We start from the raw sequence: 17,999 nt of genomic DNA on the forward strand, positions 1-17,999 counted from the left end.
ACCTCAGCAAGAACCAGCAAGCCCAAAGATACACTCCTCAGGAAAAGGCAGGCCTTCCAGCATGTGCAGGGCGAGGAGGAGGAACAGGGATGCTGCTCTCAGGGCTAGGAGAGCCCGCCAAGGGGAAACACCGTCATCTTCTCAAAGTCCACCAGCCTTTCTAAAGTGCACAGATTCAGTGAAGGGGTGGCAAAAGGAAGGAGTTGCTCAAGACATTGTTGCCTCCTTACACAACTGAAGAAACCACCGTGAAACAGGGATCTGAGCAGATCAGAGTCAACTATGTAAATGGTTGTTTATTCCTAATAAGTTTTATTGGATTTGCTGGTTTTGTAACTGGATTTGTAATGCCTTTTAGTCAAACACAATAAATGATTCTTTGAAAAAGAACTATGGAAACAAACCTAACCCCTCTTACTAGGTGGAACCCCCATTGAGTTCAGTAGGACTTGCTTCTGAAGAAACATAGCTGAAATTGTGCTATAAGTTATTCTAGTTTACCTCTCTATCCCTACTCAAAGCCAGTTTGAATTTTAAAATGTATTGCACTGCTTCCGGAAGACATAGAGGTCCAGACTTTAAGAAAGCCTCTAGGCAGGCAGAATTCTTCGTTTCAAGGGCAGCCACCAAAGAAAAAACAAAACAAAAACCCCTCATTGTGCCCAGACCTGATTTGGAGCACAGGCGATGAATCTGAACTCAAAGGGCAATGCTTCTTAAAGGCCATGGTGGAGCATTAGGCTGAAGATATGGCACAAACTGTTTATTATTATTTATGCCATTGTGGGTAGGCACTGGCTCCTTGAATTGAGCTTGCAAAATAACAAGCTGACGGAGCTGACACAGGAACCCTAACAGCAGCCTCTTTCCCATGTTGGAATAATAATATCAATTATAGTTTATTATTTATACCCCACCCATCTGGCTGGGTTTCCCCAGCCACTCTGGGCTGCCCCCAACAGAAGATTAAAAACACGATAAAACATCAAACATTAAAAACTTCCCTAAACAGGGCTGCCTTCAGATGTCTTCTAAAAGTCAGCTAGTTGTTTATTTCCTTGACATCTGATGGGAAAGCATTCCACAGGGCAGGCACCACTACTGAGAAGGCCCTCTGCCTGGTTCCCTGTAGCTCTACCCCTCGCAGCGAGGGAACCACCAGAAGGCTCTCAGAGATGGACCTCAGTGTCCGGGCAGAACAATGGGGGTGGAGACGCTCCTTCAGGTATACTGGACCGAGGCCAACACATTGAATTGTGCTCAGAAATGTACCAGGAGCCACTGTGGATGTAGACAGCTGCTTTCTCCCAAATGAAGTGCAGAGTGTTTGAGGAGCATCTCCACACTGCAGGAAGTCAGCCATGCAGACAGATTACAAAGTGGTTTGACTGCATGGACCGCCATAAACTGAAGTGCATCACATGTCTGAGCTACCAAGATTAGAATTAAAGCCAACAATGTAAGGCTGTTATCCCTCAAAATAGTTTTAGAAGAACTACAGTCCATACAGCTCTCTGCACATAGGCCAGAACATTTTGCCCTCCAAATGTTGCTGAACTACAATTTCCAGCAGCCCTAGCAAGCATGGCCAATGGCCAGGGATAATGGGAGTTGTAGTACAGAAACATCTGGAGGGCCAAAGGTTCCCCACACATTGCATAGGTCTACTGATATGGCCAATGGGGCATCTGAAAGTTTCTCAGACAATCTGAAGAAATGGGAGCAAGAAACTGAATTGCTCTTATCCAGCAAAGCCATATAGATGTGTTACATGGAATGCAAACTTTTTTACTGTCTGCTGTCTGTCTGTGCTGTCACTACTGAGCCAGAGCCAGCTCATAGGTTTCTTAGGTTTTTCCTGGGAGAAGAGCCATAGCTCCATTTCTAGGTTTGTGAAAAACACATGCCGGGGATCTACACTGCAGCTCAACCTTGCCCAGTGCAGATTCACATGCTGGTAATGGTTTTATACCTGATCATCCATCCTTAAAATTACTGCAACGTTGTAAGTGAACTAAATGTTTGCATAGCAATAAAAAATACCGCCCCTTGTTAGCTGTGATCTTCTCATTGACAATTTTTAAATAGAAATATTGACTCCTGAAATAATAGTGATGTAAAAGCTAATAAAATTAAAATCTCATAGAGAGGTGCCCATTATAACTCTATGCACAACCAACTTAAACACAATCATTTTTTGTGTGCTTGGCAGAATAGACAAAGGCAGATGCAGGAAAATCATAGTACATCAAGGAAAACCAGCCGAACAAACATGTGGCAGCTACATCTATGTTTTCAATGCTGAATTCTAACACTTTTTGTAATTTTCTTGTAAGTTTTTCACCTCATTTCAAAACAATGCCAGTTGAAGTAAGCAAATATAATGTTTAGAGTTGCACCCACACAATTTCTCAGAAATTCTTTCGATAACAGGTGCTCCAAGTCAGCTGCAGTTCAGTACTAACCTGAGATAAACTCAGCATAGAGAAGACTTGTAAACACTCCCTCACTTGATTGCCTGTGGCATCCAAGGATCTCTGCCAGGTGACCAGGCAGGAAAGCTCTAGAAAAGCTGGTTCTTTTAGGCAACAAATCACTGAGTTATATGCAGGCAGGCAAACTAGTAGAACAAAAAAATGTTGCAACCTTTTTGGGACTTGCTTGAAGGGTTCCAATGAAGGCAATTAGTTCTGATTATGCATTGAAAAACACTTTGCATAGCTTAAACAGATTATCCTAATTAAATAGGCCAGCAGATATATTTTTTAAAAAACCCTTTTTTAGTTAAAGCACTTTTGCAAACTGCAGATACAGGGTTCTCCTCTATGTAAGAGAAGGAGAACGGTACTTCTAAGTTTATGCCTAGTGAAACACATGTCTTTACAAAACTATTAGCTTCCTCAGATGCTGACACAGAGAATCCCTGGAAACCAACGAGTACACTTGGTCCCAACAAGCTAAAACAGAAGATCTTTTGCTAATCACGGTGGCAGATGGACAGATATGCCGAGATGGAGTTGATTTTAAAATGACTTGTGTTTGTATTTAATAAGATGCTTCCAGTTCTCAGTACAACAGTTCAGTCAGAAATATAAACCCTTATTGTCATTAAGCCACATGATGCATGGGATCATTACTGTTCTTTTACCAGGGCAACAAAACATGCTAGCTGAAAGCAAGCTGAGCAAGAAGCATAGCATGCACCAGAAGGAATCCAATAGCAACAGATACACCCTGCAAAATAGCGTAGTTTCTCCAGTCACTGCAGTATTGGCAATGAGGGTAGAATTCAGTTCAGTACTCAGCCTACATCAAAACTGACCACAATCAGTACACTTAACAAAAGCATCCCAGGTTAAATCAAGCCTTACTACTCCCCACCACATCATGAGAAATCACAGGGTGCGAAGATGGCGCACTGGAGAACAGACGCTTCCTCATATTCCCCTTTGGACAAAAATAATACTTTCTCTTTTTTTAAGCATTCAGGAAGGACCAGGAAGCAGAACAGACCCGCTGGAGGAGCAGCAAATTCATACAGGGCACATATTTGCACAGCAGAACAGCACCTGCTCAGGAAGGGGAAAGATGCAATTGTTAATTGCAAGAAAATGAGATGTTCACTGTCTCCTTCTGAGAAGAGGAGCTGTCACAACTGGTGGTACATCCAAACAAAATCTGGGAGTTGACAAGGATGTAAAAATATCTATTTGTCAGTATCAAGCTTCAGGAGGCTGTTTAGACAGGTCCAATTGTTCTTCCCTATTGCCAAATATATATTTTTTAAAAACAGAAATATATTTATTGGGGGGAGGGCTGGTGTTATCCCAGCACAGAAAGAGTAGTAGAGCTCTTATAGGAGCAGCGTGTTATTCAGCTAAAAACAAAGATTCTCCATCTCTGAACTTTTGCCAGTACCCGTTTCAATCTAAGATGGAGTTAAATTTTTAAAAAGAAGACAGGGCAAAGGCAGGGGGAGGAGAATTACAGTGAGACAATTTTTCAAAGCCATTTAGGTTCCAACATAATACATTAAAAAGAATGTCAATAATCCATCATAATTACACAGTACAAACTGAGTCATCATATAGACATCAATTAATGTACCAGGACTGTAAAATACCCTTCAACATAACTATCCTCTAGTGTCAGGCCAAAGGACTGACTGAAGCTGCTTCCCTGATTCAGTAGGCAATTATAGCCCAAAGAACAAGGATGACATTAGTCTAATAAAATATTTCAATTGTCCCAGGATAGAAGAATCTTTGGAACTGGGCCTCTTCACTTGGAGTCTCTCAAATCGGCATAAGCCTAATTCAAGTCAGCTACCTCTGCAGGAAACATTAATCTCTTTAGGTTGTGTGTTGTCTGAAAGTAATAGGCTCTTTATAAACCTCTACCACCGACTAGATTAGAACCTGGACAGCTATTCTCAAAAGATAGCAACTATGGACAATCAAGTAGGTTATTGAAGGGCAAGTATTTTCAGAGATTACCAAGACCATATTTGTTGCAAATCTGAACCTACTCTTAGAGAAACAGAGCAAGCCAGACTCCCTACCTCCTGACTTTTGTCCAAAAGCATGGAAGTGGCCATCATACCCTCTTGGGAGGAAAAGAAACAATGTGATAAGCAATCAATCCCACCCCCACCCCCAGTGATAATATCCATGGTGTGAGCACCTACCCACTGATAATTCTAACCTGCTGGACTCCAGAATGGGCAGAAACCATATTTAAACAGGATCAATATATGAAATCCCCCATATTCCAATTATATGCCACTTCCCCAGAATACAAGAGCCACATTTCCTTAGCAATATCCAGTCTACCAGTCTCTGTCCAGGCTCAATTCCTTTTTTCAGGCATGGTGCCAAAGATCACAAGTAATATAAAACTTTAAAAAAGCAGGCTAAAACTTTATGAATTAATCACCAAAGGGACAGCTTAGCCTGAAAATTGCCATGTTTTCCATACCCACGCAAACCCTGATCAGCTTGTGAAGCACGAAACCAGACATTCTTCCCCCATCCAGAGAAGTTCCTTGATCAAGAGTTGTCTGTAAGGACACACAGGGTACAGTTCAGTATTAAAGTCCTAGGCTTTAGAGACCTCCAAAGAAGCCATTCTCAGCACCATCAGTCCGGGACCCCTTGCTTCCTTTACTAGGATTGGGTGTGGTGGAATATTTGGGTGGGTAACGAATGAAGAGCCGGTCTTCTTCCTTCTTTATCCAGCGCAGCAGCTTAGTCAGAACATTGATGGCACCAGCTTTGGTCACCAAAGGACTGAAGCAGGTATACAGTTCAAACTTACTTGTGACCTAGAGAAGAGAGGATGGGAGAAAAAAAACATTCAGCCCCATTCAGTAGCAAGGCTGGGAACTCTCTGCAGGTGACCATTAGGCAACAGATACAGCCAAGGTATTAGCTGCAGAATGGCTGGGAAGCCAAAGCCTGCAGCTATGTGCAAGAGAGGAACTTACTCTTCTGTAGCAGCGTCTTATGGGTAGCAAGTTCCCTAAACTACCAGATTTCACCAACCTTTGAGAACCTATAAAAGTTCCCAGCCATCCCACTCAAGAGCTGGACTCTTAAACCACTGAACAGCAGAAAGCAGGTCAGTGATCCTTAAAACTCTGTGATGCTTGTTGCCGTCTCCAACAAAGATTATCAACAGCTCAAAAAGTCAGTCACAAGTTTTCTGTGACTCACCTAAGCTGTTTATCCCAGCTATTCTAATTTAGAGGACACTGATAAGAAAAAGTAAATTATTTGTGAGTACCTAAGGCAGGGGTAAGGAATCTGTGCCTTCCAAATGTTGCTCAGCTATGACTCCCATCATTCCTGATCATTGACCATGCTGGTGAGGGGTGTCAGGAGTAGTCCAACAATATCTGGGGGGCATCAGGAAGAAAGGATTGGATTTACAGGGGTGACTCAATGGTGAAGGGAAATGTTGAGCACTCCTTTCCTTCCTCCCTCCTGCCTACCAAGTGTTGACATGAGGAAAGCATGGCCTTAGGAGTCCTGTATTATCCTCATAAGGGGTAGCTGCACTCTTAGCTAGCAATCACAAAGTCTCTTATTTGAAGAAGCAGCCGCAGAGTCATTCCTCACCCAAGCCAAGAGGGTTTCCTTTTCAGCTACATGGTAGATGAGACGCAGAGGGCGCGAGGTACTGTGGATACGACTATGAAGGTAGTGATAGAGGTCAAAGAGTCGGTGCCGTTCATTCTCACTGCAGTAAGGCCCCTCCAGTTCTGGGCTGTAATTGGTTAAAAGAAAAGACATATCAGGAAATCAAAGAACTTTGAGTCTCTCTGTACCATTCTTCACCATGGGTCAGGCTACTGAACTCAGGCATAGTGAAGAATGGGAGGGATTTGTTCACCTCAACCACTAAGCAAATTATTCAGAGAGAATGGGAAAGGACAAAAATATAATCCCAGAAAAAGCCTCTAAGAAATGTCTGACAATCAGAAAACATTTAGGCTCCAAGATGTTTCCCAGACCTCAGACAAGTGGAAGCTATAGGAAAGCAGCACGTTTTTAGCTTTCAACATATGGCTGCCCAGTCAGTTGTCTGCACCTGACGCCATACACAGGAGTTGCCTTTTGGCATTGCACAACAAGATGTGCAATGGCATCTTTCTGAATTGGATCCTGTGCATAGCAGCACCTAGGATATGCTGTCCATATGCACACCGGGGGCCAGAACAAGCATACACCCTAGCCATCTGCCAGCCCACAATATACTAAAGTGGTCAGTGGAATAGGCCCCTCAGATCCTAGCATGTTTTTAGGGGAAGAAAGCTGCAAAATGGGCACGTCAAAAAAAGTTACAGTGGTACCTCGGGTTACGAACTTAATTCGCTCTGGAGGTCCGTTCTTAGCCCAAAACCATTTCTTAACCTGAGGCACACTTTCGCTAATGGGGCCTCCTGCTGCCGCGGCACGGTTTCCGTTCTCAACCCGAGGTACTACTTCCGGGTTAGAGGAGTTTGTAACCCAAAGTGTTTGTAACCTGAAGCGTTTGTAACCCGAGGTACCACTGTACATGTAAAACCCTCTCAGACGCCAATGGGGCTGTTTCTAGTTGCTTTCCCCCAAGGAAATGTGGGTGCTTCTGACCAATAAAGTATTCCTTTGGTGCTCCAGATGCATTACCATTGAATCAGTAGCAGCTCCTGTCAAAATGGCTTCCAGATTTCTGTGTACCTCTTACAAGACTTTGCCAGCTAGCAAGAATCTCCTGATGCCAGCCCAGTAGTTTCTACACAAGGATTCTTTTTGATAACCTCATGACTTGCTCTACTGTATTTATAGCCAGCTTAGCCCTTCCCACAACCTCTGGCTGGGAGTCCTTGGGGCGGGGGTAGAGACGAGGCAGGAGCTGTACCATCTCTCTAGGTTTGCCTGCCCCCAAAGCTAAGTCTCGATGCATCAGCATAGCAAATTGAACACACACACACAAATCAGTTCTGGGATGGAGCTTCTTCTGGGAATAGGATTGGGCAGCAAGTTAATACTTGCAAGAGGGAGAGAGAGGGGGGGAGAGAAACTGCACTGTTCTGCTTTATTGTTGCAGCACAGCAGGCTTCCTCAAACTTGGCCCTCCAGCTGTTTTTGGCCTACAACTCCCATGATCCCAGATTTATGAATGTTTGAATGAGACATTAAGGGGCACACCTAAAACCATGACATGTGTGAAGTCACACAGAAACCAGGTGGGGGGTTTTTTGTGAGGGGAAGAAGAGATGGCTGGGGGATCGCCTGCTCTTGATGGGGTTACACTTCCTCTGAAGAAGTGGGTACATAGCTTGGGGGTATTCCTGGATCTTTTGCTGTTGCTCAAGGCTCAGGTGGCCTCGGTGGCCCAGAGTGCCTTCCATTAGCTTCAGCTCATGGCCCAGCTCTGGGCAGGGATAGCCTAATAGATCTATGCTCTGGTAACCTCTAGCTTGGATTACTGCAATGTATTTGACATAGGGCTGCCTCTGAAGACAGTTAAGAAGCTTTTGCTGGTGCGGAATTCAGCGGCCAGGTTGCTTACTGGGACAAGGTGGTTTGAGCATATTACACTGACTGCACTGGCTGCCAATTAGTTTCCAGGCCCAATTTGAGGTGGCTCAGGACCACATCCCTGACTGCAACCATCATCTAAGGCCCTTCTCTCGGTGCCTCCTCCACGAGACACTCGGAGGCTGTAGTGGCTCATTAGTGGAAGGCTCTCCCCAGGGAGGTTCACCTGGTGCCTTCATTATATATTTTTAGGTGCCAGGTGAAAACATTTCTCTTCAACCAGGCCTTTGGCTGATGAATATTCCACAGCCTTTTAAATGTGTCTTTGAGAAGGGGGGTTATTGTTTTGCTGTTTTAATTGTTTACTTGTTTTTAGCCTGTATTTTATTCTGTGAACAACCCTGAGATCTTATGATGAAGGTTGGTATATAAATCTAGTAAATAATAAAATAATAATAAGGTGAAATGTGCTACTACATTCACATGAAGTGTCAGATTGGATCATTCCCCAAGCAAATAATCTTGCAATAAGCAAAATCATTCACTTTCTTTAATGGTCTACAGTCAAGGAATTTCAAGCCCTACACATTTGCTTCATTTACAAATGTATTGATTTGTTTTTGTTTTTATTATTTATTTTGTGTTTTTATATGTTTCTTTTATGTTGTGAATTGCCCTGAGATCTACAGATGAAGGGCAATATTCAAATTTAATAAATAAAATAAATAAAAATAAATCTGGCAGGAAAAGAGATAGGCAAGCAAGCACTATAGGATGCAATGGCTTTGTCCCTTAACAAGAGAAGACTGCCCCTTTTAAAAGGGGGGGTCCCAAAACCAAGAGATTTTGTCTGTCTACCCAAATTAAATCTTGAGATTTTCAGTACTCTTTCCCAGGAAATATATTATGCAACACTGCACTGAAGCAGAACTCTAGAGCATAAAAATAAGCCCAATCATATTTTCCAGAAACATGTCAATGACAGTCAAAACATTAAGAGGCAAAATGCTTCACTAATACCCCTACCTCCATGAGAAACATGGAGAATTCAGAGGGGCCATTATCAATTCACAAACCAATTAAGCCACCCCCTATTGCACTTCCATCTTCTTCAAAGAGCCCTCCTTGCTCCAAGGAGCAAATCTCAGACCACGCATGCCTCTAATTACCTGGTGAACTGGGGAAGCTGCCGGTAGTTATCAGGTATATCCAGAGGCTTGTACATAAAGTGCCGGAGGTCTGGCACACCCACCAGCCCCACACTATAGGAAGGGCTTCTCAGGCCGCTTGAGAGTGCCTGCAGGTAGTTCTGAGTCCTCATGCCTTCCTCAATGCGTTTCTTGCAGTCCGAGACAGAATAGAAAGACTCCTTGTCCGTGGAGAGAAGAATGAGGCAGACGGTACATTCTACATCCAAGTAGGAAATATAAGCATAAAAGTAACAATCCGGGTTGAAGCGTGGCAAGCAAATAGGTGTCCAAATCTCCCCTGTTTGGAATGCAGAGGTTGCCCCAATGAGGTTGAGCAAGAGATGCAAGTCAGTGGGTTCTAGACGGCAGTCTTCAATCACTGTTTTCTCCTGCACTGTGGTGACCAGCTGACTGCGGGCCACCAGAATGGAGAAGACCAGATTGGGCGTGATGGCCTTCTGGAGCAAAGTACCCAGGGAATCCCGTAGGGAGGCTTGGAGGGGCAGGCAGTGCACAGCACCAAGCAGGAAGCAAGGGTCCGACTCCACCAGGTTCAGCAGGCGGTTGAGGATCTTCTCGGAGCCGGTCAGCAGGCGCCGGAGGTCATAGTTCTTTTTCCGCTCAAAGATGCGGGTGATGCTGGCCTCCGTGAGCATGCTGATAATCTGATAGTAGACATATAAAAGCTCCTGCCGCAACTGCTGCTCTGACTGCAAGGTGTGCGACACGGACACCAGCACCAGCGGGCCCTGCTGCACAAAAACCAGTTTGTGATCATCTGTGGTGGAAAGGAGAGAGCTAGTCAGAAGGTGCAGCAGACTGAGCTCTGCACAAATAGGACAGAACCAGATGTAAATCAAGCCTACCCAACCCTGAGTAAAGCGTGCAATTCCATGGAAACGCAAAAAGCCCACATAATGCAGTATAAGGTATAAAATTAGCATCCTGAGAGCATACCTTTTTCAGAAACACATTTCTTGCCCTTATGGTTGCAAAGATATACCAGTACTTGAAAGCGTTCTAGACAACATCAGCTGAACAAGATCTCCAGTGGCCAGAGGCAGGATTTTAATGCCTTGTGTAGCTCCTTGTCTGTCTCCCAACCCCATGATGAGCAGAAGGAAAACACATGCAAATAGTCAAAGGGGTAGAATCCACTATGCCAAACAAGAAATAACTGTACTTGGGTAATTTATATAATTTATACAGGTTGAAGATTTAGGTTTTTCCTGACAACAGAACTGAAGTAGATCTCTTTAAGCACAGGATACACAGTGTTCTGACTAATAAGAACCTTAGTTTTATATTGCTTTATTTTTTAAAAAATATCAACTTCATATAGTCACTATTTTTTTATTCCACATCATATTTAACTGAATGAGATTTCTTCCCCTAGGGGATCACAGAGTGAGTTTGTTGGGCAGGATAGGCTACTAAATCTAAACATGCATATGCTAGGCATGAAGAACAGCATGGAGCAACACAGAGCAGCAAGGTCCAGTCTCTGACCCCTGAGCTCCCTAGACATCATCAGACATTGCCTACGTGTTTCCAAGCACCTCTACAACCACAAGGGCAAGAAAAAGAATGAAAGGAAATTCTTAGAAAGCTGGATTTTGAAGCCAGAATAGAATAGAATAGAATAGATACTTTATTGTCACTGTACATAGTACAACGAAATTGAATGCCATCCCATAAAAAATATAAAAACACAGTTACAGCCACACACACACACACACACACACACACACCCATAACAAGCACAACAACATTTGTGCTTCTCTGTGCTTGCATGAAATCACAACTACATAGCCATGCAATCCACGTCAGCTTTCTTCACATAAAAGAAAATTATCATGATAAAAACCCCAACTCCCTCTATTGCCCAATAACTGAAATTCTTTTACATAGGCTTTACTGTTACCTATCAGTGGAAACACAAGAGATTCCAAGATCGTTAGGCATCAGTCATGGTTCTGAGGGCCAGTCCAGTTTGAAAGAAACCAATAATTTTAAGCTGTAACTATAGGGATCTGGATTAAATCTGGGTACAACCATGCCCAAGAACTCCTATTCCAGAGCTTGAATTATGGGGGTAAAAGTAGAGGATCCTTAACAAAATCTACAAGCCCCAACTTCCCCATTTCAAATCACGAGTGAGTCCCAAAGCCTCATAAAAACAAGTTGTTAATTGTAATTAAAGCAACGCCCCACTGCCAATCTTTTGCCGTACCAGAATAAATGGAACGGATGGAATTATCCCCACTCTGAATGAATGATACAAGTGCCATCATAACACCCATGGTGGAGCTGAGGGCTTCCTCGTTGCCATAGCGCGAGTAAATGGGTTTGCCAGCTTCACTTAAAACAAAGACATGTTTCCTGTGTGCCCGCCAACTCTCAGCTGTCACATCCTCATCCCGGTGTGTAGCCGGGCACGGCTGTGCCACTTCCTCCTCCCCAGGTGGCCCATCGCCCATCACCAGAGGTCGGTTAAACTCGCTGGAGTCCTCCAAAGTGTTGTCAGTGGAGGCTGAGTCAGACAGGTCCTTTTCACTTGATTCCTCCTGCATATCCGCTTTGGCATCTGTCTCAATTATGGGTCCATTGGCTGGGGCATCAGGTAGCTCCCCCTGCTCATCCAATGCAGAACAGGGCTCATCCTCACCTGGAAAAAGTCACAGCACAAGTAAAGGATTTCAGGAGTCCTAGCTTATCCTCACCTCCCTACTTGCACCAGCCTTTACCCTACTGAGAAGGGAGCTCAACTACTAAAAGTTGCAACACTTCATGACCAACTTTGCAGCAAGCTTCAGCATGTCTTTCAGCCACCCCCAAATCCCTTGCTTTCCTCAGTCAGATGAAGTCTCCCTCATCTCCCTTTATGCCCATCATTGGTTCCTAGCAGGGCTTCTTTCCAGCTGGAACTCACTGGAACTCTGTTCTGGCACCTCCCAGGTGGGTGCCATTGCCTTTATAAGAGAGCAAGGGAGGCGTTCATGGGGAGTTCAGACACTTCTTTAGAAAAATAGCACTGGTTCCTAGAAGAGGAATCTAGCACTTCGATGCTTTTTCTCCCCAAGCAAACTTCACCACCACCTTAGCTGAGAGGGTATTGGTTCCCACACATCTCTTGCTATCTGTAATCTCAGCTCTCTTTTTCTGTTTATGTCACGATATACAACACTACAGGCTTTGCCAGCTTGATCTGGATAGCAGCCACATCATCTAAAAAGTCCACTGTTAATGAACAAAATTCAGCCTCAGGTAGAATAACTGAACCACAACGGCAGAGACTTAAACCACTCACCTGTCTCTGCAGAGTTGAGCCCAGCCTTATCTTCAGGGAGATCCATCCCACCCTTAGAAGGCAAGCCAGGGTCTTCCCTCTACATCTCAAACAGCTCCTGAGAAATCAAGAGGCAAATGTGAGAAGAGTTCCCCACTGTTACAAAAACTAAAAAACCACAGGATGCAGGTGCTGTCGCTCACTCACCAGGCCCAACCCCATTCTCAAATTAGGGGCAGAACTTAGAACACTGCCTTCACGGTTCCATTCACAACCTAACTCCACCCTCCACCTCCTAAAAGAAGCAGCAAAAGGAACCTCAACCTTCAGTTTAGAAAGTATGAATGAATGCACTTCAGAGAAAAGGGCTTTCCAAGGGAAAGCCTTTACAGAATGCAAGCGTCAATCTGTCAGCCTTGCCTGCCCTCCCTGCTCTAATCTCAGTCACATGCCTGGGCAGGGATGCCTCAGAGGAGACAGCAGGAAATGCCCTGGTTACTAATCACCACACACAGAGAGAGAAACAGAATTACTAGCGCTTAACTCCTGGATGGGATCTTAAGCAACTCCCATCAGCCCCAGCCAGCACAGCCAATGGTCAGGGATGATGGGAGCCAGGTTGGGAAAGGCTGACTTAGATCATTGGTCCAAAGTGACACTAGTAATACCACCCTTTTTTTCCCTTGAGCTTTACTTCACAAGAGAACAAGAGAAAGAGAAACAGACAGTGGACTGAGTAGGTAAAGGTAAAGGGACCGCTGACCGTTAGGTCCAGTCGCTGACGACTCTGTGGTTGCGGCGCTCATCTCATCTCACTTTACTGGCTGAGGGAGCTGGCGTACATGTGGCCAGCATGATTAAGCCGCTTCTGGCAAACCAGAGCAGCACACGGAAACATCGTTTACCTTCCCACCAGAGTGGTACCTATTTATCTACTTGCACTTTGACTTGCTTTTGAACTGCTAGGTTGGCAGGAGCTGGGACCAAGCAACGGGAGCTCACCCCGTCACAGGGATTCGAACCGCCAACCTTCTGATCGGCAAGCCCTAGGCTCCTGACTGAGTACCGAAGGTAGCCAGATCCAAAAAAGGAAAGGGCTTCTTTACCTATAACAACTGTACAGAAGAGGAACTTTGGGCATGTACATCTCATCATGCAGTGGCAGGAAAAGCTGCACCTGTTGTCAGCTAAAAGGTAAAGCAGCCCCACCATTTGCTACAGGCAAGCAAGAGAAAAACAAACTGATACCATTTAAAAACAAAAGTTTAGTGAGTCCCATGTTCCTGGTTGAGTATGAAGTTCTGTTCCATAGTCGTAAAGGCCGACAGCCAGCAATACGGGGTGAAGGCAGAAATAACACAGTACAATTTGGAAGTAGCATCACCATGTTCAGTCCAAATGTATCTTTCTACATGCACACTTGGGAGTCAGTTGCATTGAATTCAGTGGACTTGTTTCCAAGTCAAATCTGGCTAATAAGTATTTGAGGCCAAGCTCTCAAAAGCTGAATTTTCCACATTTGCAATAGAAGCTGGCTGTGCACACCACTGACTGGCTTGTGCTTGTGATGCCAGCGAGAACTCACATATCCCACGTCCATCAGTGCATCTTCTAAAAAGGGTTCCTTTAAAAACATAATATGAAGAAGAAGAAAAATGAGCAGAAACTTCCTACCTACCTACCCACAGATGCACACACGCCACCTGCCTGAACCACGGGAGAAGAGGCATAATTGACAACAAGGGTTCAGTTTGCTGGTGTGCACTCTGGTCACTTCAGCTACAAAGGGATGAAAAAGCCAGGCTCTCCCCGTCACCTGCACCATCTGTGATGAGCTCTGTCTGTATATTGTATCTCTTTTCTCCACAAAATGACTTATGACAGGCAGGTAAATAACCATAAATTTGATTGCCTGACACAGGTAAGAAATGCCTCCAGGTGACCAGTAGGGAAATATTTGGAAATGGAGGGGGGGATATGAAAAGAGACAAGTTGGGTGTGTCATGCATGCTTCCCCCTTTTCAGTCCATCTGTGTACTAAAATTACCCCACTTAGGCATATGTTTATGTCTTTCCTGAACTTATTTGCAAGGCTGATTTGCAAAGTCTCTGGCTTTGCTAATACTCCTCTTGCCAGCCATCTGTGAGGTCAGAAAGGCAGCTGGCATTCCACAACTGCAATAATCATCTCTGAGGGATTACACTCTATGCAGTGATTCTAAACTTCCTCAGCCCTGAAGAAATGCCCTGTTTAATTGGGGCTGCCAACTATATTCACGATCCATTTCCCTCCTGTGTTGGAATTCTTGCATAGATGTTCTTCCAGCCTTTAAGCCAGGGGTCAGCAAACTTTTTCAGCCGTGGGCCGGTCCACCGTCCCTCAGACCATGTGGTGGGCCGGACTATATTTTGGAAAAGAAACTGAACGAATTCCTATGCCCCACAAATAATCCAGAGATGCATTTTCAATAAAAACACACATTCTACTCATGTAAAAACATGCTGATTCCCAGACCATCCGCGGGCCGGATTGAGAAGGCGATTGGGTCGCATCCGGCCCATAAGCCTTAGGTTGCCTACCCCTGCTTTAAGCCTTTATGTCCAGAATGGTGCTACCATGATGTTCTCAGCAGCTTCTTATTTTGGGCAGCTCCAAGACTACTGGAAACGGTCTGGATACAGAAACAGCACTGCCATCATTGTCATATATAGGGCCATCCTCACCCTCAAAGAATGGGCATGGCAAGTTTTAAAAAGTTATTAGCAAAACTACACAATCGTGTTAAGATTAATGTGAATATACTACTGTACCACTAGTACTTTCAATTCATATCAGGAACAAACAGATGAACAGGCACCAAATCGTAATCAGTGATTGTTAAAAGTATTGCAGTAGATTTCCACAGCCCTAACTGGCATGAAATCTAGGGACCCAGGTGGCGCTGTGGGTTAAACCACAGAGTCTAGGGCTTGCTGATCAGAAGGTCGGCGGTTTGAATCCCCGCGACGGGGTGAGCTCCTGTTGCTCGGTCCCAGCTCCTGCCCACCTAGCAGTTCGAAAGCACATCAAAGTGCAAGTAGATAAATAGTGATCGCTCCAGCGGAAAGGTAAACGGCGTTTCCGTTCGCTGCTCTGGTTCGCCAGCAGCAGCTTTGTCATGCTGGCCACATGACCCGGAAGCTGTCTGCGGACAAACGCTGGCTCCCTCGGCCTATAGAGCGAGATGAGCGCCGCAACCCCAGAGTCGGACACGACTGGACCTGATGGTCAGGGGGCCCTTTACCTTTACCTTTAACTGGCAAGAAAAGAGAGTGGTTAATTGTGTTAGGTCATCCTTGGCACCAGTTCCTGCAATGGTAGGCTCAGACAAGCAACACTTTCCAAAAAAAGGAATTATCGGTACTTCTATCTACAGCCACACCAGAGCCAAGCAGAACCAGGTTGACCAAGGAGCAGCTGCCATTTCAGCAAGCTAGTTCAAAAGTGTCAAAAGCAGCGTCCAACATGTCTTGTACCCCTTTACAGAACCTGGTGCCACATCATATTTGTTCAAGTGCCCAAGCAACACAAACTGAGCAAACAGCCTCATGCCGCTTTATGGCCCAGTCAGAGATGCCTCTGAAGGCCAGTTCACAGTGTAGTGGGAAAACGTGTCTTTTTTGCGGGGGTGGGGTGGGGAGATAGGTCTATCAAGATCTATAAGAGGAACAGCTAAACCATGTTGGTTTTCAGTAACATGTCAAAATCAAACCCTTACATCACCTTCCTAAAAGTCATGGCAGGACTCCCAAAAGAAAAACCTGATCCAGCCATTACTAGTCATAAAAACGCTTTATCATTCTAGAGAGCTACATGTATGCACATCAGCCCTGAACATTAGTCAACCAGCAACCCATCCCAGAAAGTTCACAAAGATCCCTGCAACGCAGCCCCAAAACAACACAGCAACTCAGTCAGTTGCAGTCTCAGAAAGCTGTGTAGCACACTAAGTACATATTGGAGAAAGTGGAAAGGATCCTTTCGGGAGGCTGGAGAGTGGAGACAATTCAACTCTGCCTTCTCAATACAGTAATAGATCCCTACTCTGCTGAGAATTTCCCTCTTATAATACTAGAAGTCGTAGTAATTTAAATAAGCCAATTAGCAAAAGGTTTTGGGGCTACCAAAATGAAGTGTTTCTTCACACACTGCATAATTCCATAACTGTTGCCACCCCTGAAATATCTTTAACTGACAGTTGCCTAATCCTGCCCTCCATATTTCCATCAAGAATAATCTCCCATAGGATGACAGTTATTTTACTATTATTTTTGCTGAACTCTTGCAATTCTCTTATGCAAGGGTGGGTTTTGTCAGACACCTCCTTGGGCAGATCAATGGAAACCCAACAGACATGGCAACAACCTTAGGTAACTCTTTTAGATAAACTCCTATTGGCTAGATCTAAAAATGTGACGGAAGGGGGGGCAGAAATGGCCCTTTCCCCCATCACACACCCCATCAAGCCTTTTGGGTTGGTTTGTTTTTTTGCAAAAGAAAAAAGAGGAGCATTTGGAGGGGGAATGAATTACAAAATGTTATTCTTAGTATGATGAGCAAAATGCTTAAGGAAATCTCTAAGCTATAGCTCTCTTCAGCCACTAGCCATGAGAACTAAATGGAGCCTCCAGGTGCTGCCACAGTCTACCGCTGAACAGCAGGTTGCTGGGAGGGAGGCGTGGGAAGGCCAACCAGTCCAGGCCCTGCTCCTGGGGAGCCTCCAAGGAGCACTTCGATAAAGACTGCGGCACCGGGTGGGCTTCTGGCCTGGTCCTGCGAGGAAGTCGTCTCTGCTGCCGCCGCTGCCTGCCCCGAGGGGCTTCCAGTCCATCCCCGAGGGAAGCACCGAAGGCCCCTTCGTCCGGGAAGGAGGGAAAGCCCTGCGGCTGCCACGCCCCCCCCCCGGAGCACCGCTTCCTCCCGCCCCTCGCGCTGCCCCTCACCGTCCGCGCGAGGGCTCCCTCCTCGTCGCCCCATCACCGCAGACCCTCCGCCGCTCCGTCGGCCGCACTTCCGGACCCGAAGGGGCAGAGGGCGGGGCGGGGAACGGAAACGGACAAGCGTCTCGACGAATCACAGGACGAGCAGCGGGCAGGCAGGGGCGTGGTCTCCGGGGCGCGAATCGCGGCCCGCGCATGCAGTCGAAGGCCAATCGCGGCCCCGAGCTGCTTTGCAAAAGGGGCGGTCAGAGGCCGGGGAAAGTGACAGAGGGATAATCGCAACGCGAGAGCGGGCCGAAGGGGCGGGGCCATTACACCCGGCTGAATCAACCACAGCCGCCGAAGGCCCGAGGAGAGGGCGGGGCTAGTCTGGAACGTCCACCAATCCCAAATAGGCTTTGCCTGGAGGGGGGGGGGAGAGCCGAGAGCGGCGAGGCGGAGGCCGGCGGGTCCAAATACCGTGAAGTCGGAATCGGGGGTCGCGTACAAACGCCGCTCTTGAGCCGGTGGCTTCCT

At 45.7% G+C, this 17,999-nt stretch overlaps 1 protein-coding gene across 1 annotated transcript; it reads right to left on the minus strand.

Moving 5' to 3' along the window:
- Positions 1–3,017: 3,017 nt before the first annotated feature.
- LOC118097905 (vacuolar fusion protein MON1 homolog B) lies at positions 3,018–17,577 on the minus strand. Its single transcript, XM_035141203.1, has 6 exons — positions 17,487–17,577; positions 12,525–12,621; positions 11,448–11,882; positions 9,194–9,992; positions 6,120–6,267; positions 3,018–5,323 (listed from the first exon to the last, which is right to left on the minus strand). Exons 2-6 carry the CDS (start codon positions 12,568–12,570, stop codon positions 5,105–5,107), a joined length of 1,647 nt encoding a protein of 548 aa, XP_034997094.1. The 5' UTR covers positions 12,571–12,621; positions 17,487–17,577; the 3' UTR covers positions 3,018–5,104.
- Between the last annotated feature and the right edge of the window lie 422 nt (positions 17,578–17,999).

The sequence above is a fragment of the Zootoca vivipara genome, chromosome 16 (assembly GCF_963506605.1).
Source record: "Zootoca vivipara chromosome 16, rZooViv1.1, whole genome shotgun sequence".
NCBI lineage: Eukaryota > Metazoa > Chordata > Lepidosauria > Squamata > Lacertidae > Zootoca > Zootoca vivipara.